The sequence below is a fragment of the Tiliqua scincoides genome, chromosome 7, assembly GCF_035046505.1.
Source record: "Tiliqua scincoides isolate rTilSci1 chromosome 7, rTilSci1.hap2, whole genome shotgun sequence".
Taxonomy (NCBI): domain Eukaryota; kingdom Metazoa; phylum Chordata; class Lepidosauria; order Squamata; family Scincidae; genus Tiliqua; species Tiliqua scincoides.
In genome coordinates this window covers 4,573,840-4,580,000 of record NC_089827.1, presented here as the reverse complement: position 1 = coordinate 4,580,000, position 6,161 = coordinate 4,573,840, and the positions used below count along the sequence as shown (strand labels likewise).

Sequence of the window (6,161 nt, the reverse complement as noted above, 5' to 3'; positions counted from 1 at the left end):
TGAGAACAAAACGGCTAGTATTATAATGCCATTGTACAAATCTATGGTAAGGCCACACCTGGAGTATTGTGTCCAGTTCTGGTTGCCGCATCTCAAAAAAGATATAGTGAAAATGGAAAAGGTGCAAAAGAGAGCGACTAAGATGATTACAGGGCTGGGGCACCTTCCTTGTGAGGAAAGGCTACGGCGTTTGGGCCTCTTCAGCCTAGAAAAGAGACGCCTGAGGGGGGACATGATTGAGACATACAAAATTATGCAGGGGATGGACAGAGTGGATAGGGAGATGCTCTTTACACTCTCACATAATACCAGAACCAGGGGACATCCACTAAAATTGAGTGTTGGGTGGGTTAGGACAGACAAAAGAAAATATTTATTTACTCAGCGTGTGGTCGGTCTGTGGAACTCCTTGCCACAGGATGTGGTGATGGCGTCTAGCCTAGACGCCTTTAAAAGGGGATTGGACAAGTTTCTGGAGGAAAAATCCATTATGGGGTACAAGCCATGATGTGTATGCGCAACCTCCTGATTTTAGAAATGGGTTATGTCAGAATGCCAGATGCAAGGGAGGGCACCAGGATGAGGTCTCTTGTTATCTGGTATACTCCCTGGGGCATTTGGTGGGCCACTGTGAGATACAGGAAGCTGGACTAGATGGGCCTATGGCCTGATCCAGTGGGGCTGTTCTTATGTTCTTATGTAAGTCTTTGCATCGGCTAAAAATATTCCTATATTGTCTTACTCTGGATGAAACTGAACAATGCCAGCTGAATTGACTGTCCTTGGTTTTGTCTTAATTCCATTTAGAGACCTGTGAACGGCTTAGCAAGCCTCTCATTAACCGGAAACCCCCCAAATTATAAAGTGTGTGTTATCTTAAAGCAACTACCCATTTCAAACTGACCACATCCGCTGGCATATTTACATATGTCTGTAAATACAGTGGGCCCTCAGATTCCTTTCCAGGACCCCTCTAAAGATTATTAAATTTATGGGATGCTCCCCTTATACTGTCACAACTCCTTACCTGAGGGCTACTTCTGGTCACATCTGGGAGGTACTCTGATGCCTTCAGCCATGGGCAGCATCCATGAATATTCAAATCCTTGGATGCTGAGCACAAGGTAAGCAGGGCTGTATTGGAAGGGATTGTCACTCCCAAATTGGCCTTTTCAGCCACACTAGACGCTGTTCCAGAACCACCTTTCAGAGCGCGATACCATAGTCTTTCGAGACTGAAGGTTGCCAACTATTATCTTTCCATTATAATTTGCTATCGCTACACTAGAGAAACGCATGTGCGTAAACAACAAAATTAATGCATAATAACATATGATGAAATGTGACTGGGGAAAAGGACTTGGTCACTTACTCATGCATCAGTCCTCGGGCCACTGTATTGCCCAGCGTATGGGCTTCAAAGAACAGAGTGTATAAGTAGGGCAGGAGAGAGTATCTAATCTGCAGTACTGATCGTGCAATGGTAGCAAACTCAGTTCCAAACACTGCAGGGTCTTGGTCCTGGAAAACAGCAGCATTTTGGTTTGAACATCAAGCTGACACATTGATTTATATTTACAGACTGAACCCTCCATCCTCATCCTGAAGGAAAACAACATTTGGATGTTCATCTATTAAAGGTTGGTTTAGTCAAAGTGCAGACTGAAGAAGATGCTTTCGTGAAGATCTGGATTGAAGGAAGAAGCCAGTCTGGTATCAGGGCTGGAGTGTAGCACTGAGACCAGAGAGATCGAGGTTCAAAGTCCTAGTGAGCCAGGAATTCACAGGATGACTTTGGGTCAATCACTTGTGAGGATTAAAATGGTGAAGTGGACCATGTATGATGCCATGAACATAGACATGCCATTGGTCAATACATAGGGACCCTGTAAATACAACTTTTCCCCACCTTTCTTGTGCACATGTTACATGCATGTTAAATAACACTGCCGGTAACACCTGTCCCAAAAGGGCTTGCAAACTAAAAAGATGCACAAGAAATACCAGTAACAGCCACTACAAGAGACACTGCACTGGTGTGAATTGTTGCTCTCCTCCCGCTAAATATAAGAGATCCACCACTTTAAGAGGTGCCTCTTTCCCAGCTAGCAGAAGAAATTTAAGAGGATTAATCACACCGATTATCTGATTGATCAAAGTGTTCGTGTTTTAAAATGGCTGGTCAGATCTGTCACCTGATTTGTTTGGGCAACACAAACCATGCCATTAACTCCCCATTCATTCAGTACAAAACCTATCTTCCTTGTTTCAAACTTGATTAAGACGACTGATAAATATTCCTAGGATAAAGGGATCATCAGCTGTGTTTATGGGAGCGAAAGCACATGGCAACATTTCTAGAAATCGCCTGCTTACCTTCTGATCAAGTGCATTATGGTTTCTGGACAAGGGATAGAACGCACCAAGCTGTGTCCAGCGTAAGCAGAGTTCAAAGGTGGTATCGAAGTAAAAGCCACAGATATCGGCGCCAACCTGTAAAGACACACTTAATTACTCTAGTGCTCCCTACTGCAAAGCTAGCCACAATCCACTTGGATAAAATGTCTGCTACAAAAGGTCAACTGTAGCTATATATACTGCTATAAAGAAGCGGAGAAAAATCCATTGATCTCAAGCAGTTGAGGAGCTTCGTCCCAGCAAACAGTGTGATGATAATGTATATGGAATGCATTTTCCAGACACTACTCGACTCTAAAGGAAAAGGTCAGCCTTATTAATTCTCCTGTAAGGATTGCATTTTCTGCTTGTAGGATTACAGCCGTATCCTCACTTGCACTGGATCAGCCAGGCCTGTGCTGTATCCAGCACAAGATGAGTGCCAGGGTTAGGGGATATTTTTCCCCTTACCCTGAGTAACCCCCATGGGGCTATTCAGATCTGTGCCAGCAAAATCAGGGTGCAAAGCTGAGCAGCCTGTGTAAGGCTGCAGGACCCAGGAGTGGGTTTAAGATTTGGCCTGTGCTGCAGCAGCTGGTGCACCATCTTCCAGGTCAAATCATCCTCCAGTTCTGCCCTCCCCCAACCAGATACACCCTTCCTCACCTTCTGAACATCCTTTTCTACCCCCTGCACCATCCTGTCTGGGCCAGCACAAAGTAACCCAATCCTAGTATGAATTGCATTGCTGTTCTATGGTTAATGCCTCTTAGGGTTACCACAAACTAGAGGCATATCTGCTACAGGTACTTGATGCATTCATCCACTTCAGTGGAGGTATCAGAGTTAGGTACTCTTCCTTTTAATGCCAACAGGTCTGTACTTTCCTTGGGAATGGAAGAGCCAGCCAGAGGTCTGGTATGACAGGTTTATTCAGGGTTCTGAGTAAACAGGGTATGGAACTAAAACATTTTGGACTGCTCAGATTTGCAAAAAATACTTGAAATACAGGCAGTCTGCCTTTCGACTCAGAGAAGTCACTTGTGTCAGATTTCACCCCTTGTGATGAACATGACTACCGTTTTTCTCTGATCGCTAAGGTTTGGCTGATCTGACATAACTAGCTTACATTTTTGAAAGGACAAATCCTCATTTTGGGGGTGTCAGCAATGCCAGCCTGTTCTATTTCATGTGCGGATTTCTTGGACTGTTTTCTTGTCTCTTATACAGTTGGACGGTGCGGTTTGGTATTCCATTGGAGAACCCCCCATGGATACCAGAATCCAAATTTAAATGCCTTTCAAAACAAAAAGCAAGCACCAATATGGGGTTCCTATCTTTTCACGGATCTTTTCCCATCTGCAAGAGGGATCTGAAGGCCTTAGGAGTGGACCTCAACAAGTGGGAAACCCTGGCCTCTGAGCGGCCCGCTTGGAGGCAGGCTGTGCAGCATGGCCTTTCCCAGTTTGAAGAGACACTTGGCCAGTGGTCTGAGGCAAAGAGGCAAAGAAGGAAGGCCCATAGCCAGGGAGACAGACCAGGGACAGACTGCACTTGCTGCCAGTGTGGAAGGGATTGTCACTCCCAGATTGGCCTTTTCGGCCACACTAGACGCTGTGCCAGAACCACCTTTCAGAGCGCGATACCAGAGTCTTTCGAGACTGAAGGTTGCCAATACATTATCTTTTCACAGCCAAACCGCACCGTTTCCAAGTCTATAGAGCTGCTTTTAGCACTGGAAGACCCACTTCCAGGTTACACAGAGGTTCTTTTCTTCTCTTGGCCTCTCTCTAGAATTCATCATAATGCATTCCGGGGTGAACCAGAGCCCAGAGACCTGGATGTGGCTTACAGGAGTTCAGAAGACCGCTCTGCAGCCCTGCAAATGATGTGATTTTGTGGTGTGAGGATACAGAAAGCTATTTTCTTACTAATGTTTATGTTTTAAAATGTTTTTGGAAGGGACTCCAGTATCTGCAGATATTTGTAGCCATGGGGGCCAGAACCGACCCCCGCAAGGATACAAAAGGACTACGGAAAGCATACATTTGTAAGTAAAAAAGATGTGACCATTTTGAAACAGTGTAACCCGCACAAATGATTTCCTTGCTGCCTGAAGGACCACACTTACTTGCGGAATTCCAAAGAGATTAAATTCCAGTATTCCAATGATGGATGTGTGCATATCTTCCCACAGAGCATGGTTGTCACCTAGCCAGTGTGCTGTGTATTTTCCATTTCCAACAAACGTAGAGCGGCTCAGCACAAACGGTCTCTTCCCGGTGGCTTCCTGGATAGCGCTGGGGACAAGAAACGCATAGAAACCAGCAAAGTCCAACGAAGTCATTTCACCAAAGAATTGTCATTCTTTAGCTTGAAATAGGAAATAAAACTGGAACTCAGAACGAGCTTCAAGCCAAACTTTGAAATAGTTGCAGTTGTCTTATGTAATCCTCCTTCGAAATCATTTCTCAATAAAAAAAATCACTTATCAGTTTAATGTTTCCTTTGAACTTCAAATAAACTACAATTGCATTGCATTGCAGTAAATATTTTGGATACTACCTGCCTGTTGAACAAGAAAACAAAGTTACTGGATAGAGGACCATCCCTCTATATCAGTGGTTCCCAAACTTTTTCAACTGGCAGCTCCCTTGATCTACTGGACCATTGGCCACAGCTCCCCATTATGGCCACATTCATTGTATAGGGTGGTGGTTTTTTCCCAAGAATTCTGCAGCTCCCGTGGTTGGTTTCCATGGCTTCCAGGAGAGCTATGGCTCAGTTTGGGAACCACTGCTCTATATCCTGAAATATGTTTTCACTTTTAGATGCAATTTTACTTAGCTGAATATATTGTTGCAATGCCCGACAACAGGATTTTTAGAACGCAGAAAACTGCAGGCACACAAGTCCGATTGAGTTTGTAGAAGGACTTGGGCAGCTCGTGTTTTAAGATTTTAAACATGCTAGCACTAGAACGTCACTAATTTATTTTGATGATTTGATTCACTTCTATTTGAGCGCAGGCTATTCCCGAACTCTTGCATTTACACGGCATATCTTGAACTGATTTTTAAAATTATATGGTAGCGTAGCTTCTGTGCAAGAATCTACATTATACATGAAATACCTCATGAATGAATTAAGCTTCAAATGCTGAATTTTTCAGCGCCATCAGAAATGCTTCTTAATTTTCTTTCCACCCTTCGCTTCCAGCTTTAAAAATTCCTGCTGCTTGCTCCACACCTCAGATGTTAATTTGCCTCTCATTCCTTCAAACATCAAATTGTTATGTATGCAAGTTATGCAGAATCAAAATCCTGCATAACTGATTGGCTTCTTGCTGGCCAATGAGGTGGTGGATCGAAATCCTCCATCCAATTGGCCCTCTATTTAATGTTTTAACTGCACCAATCATGGGAAGTCTGGGCGGAGCTAAAGGGTATATAAAAGCCCAGGGTGTTTGCCTTGTGTCAGATTCATTCAGATTCATTGCCAGGTCCTGTTCTGAAGATGGAATGAACGTATTGAGCTGTTATCTCTATGCCTTCCTTTATTCGCATGAACCTGCTATATAACAAAATGACCTCTGACTGGGTCATGCGTCCACCTGTAGCCTAAAGTATGCTCAGTGGATCCGTGTGGAGATTGGCACAGACACAGACGTCCTCACAGGATTGCTCAACAAATACTCAAAACCCACATCTCCCATGCCACTACAAAAAAACCACCAAACCTGGATTTCATAAACATGGCTTGTG

At 44.1% G+C, this 6,161-nt stretch overlaps 1 protein-coding gene across 1 annotated transcript in view; it reads right to left on the bottom strand.

Moving 5' to 3' along the window:
• LOC136657039 (sucrase-isomaltase, intestinal-like) overlaps positions 1-6,161 on the bottom strand; it is a 70,375-nt gene that overhangs the window by 8,150 nt on the left and 56,064 nt on the right. Inside the window, exons 14-16 of the mRNA XM_066633632.1 lie at positions 4,529-4,697; positions 2,377-2,493; positions 1,373-1,521 (exon numbers count right to left, since the gene is read on the bottom strand). Of these exons, the coding sequence (XP_066489729.1) occupies positions 1,373-1,521; positions 2,377-2,493; positions 4,529-4,697 (435 nt within the window). The remainder of the gene's footprint in view (positions 1-1,372; positions 1,522-2,376; positions 2,494-4,528; positions 4,698-6,161) is intronic.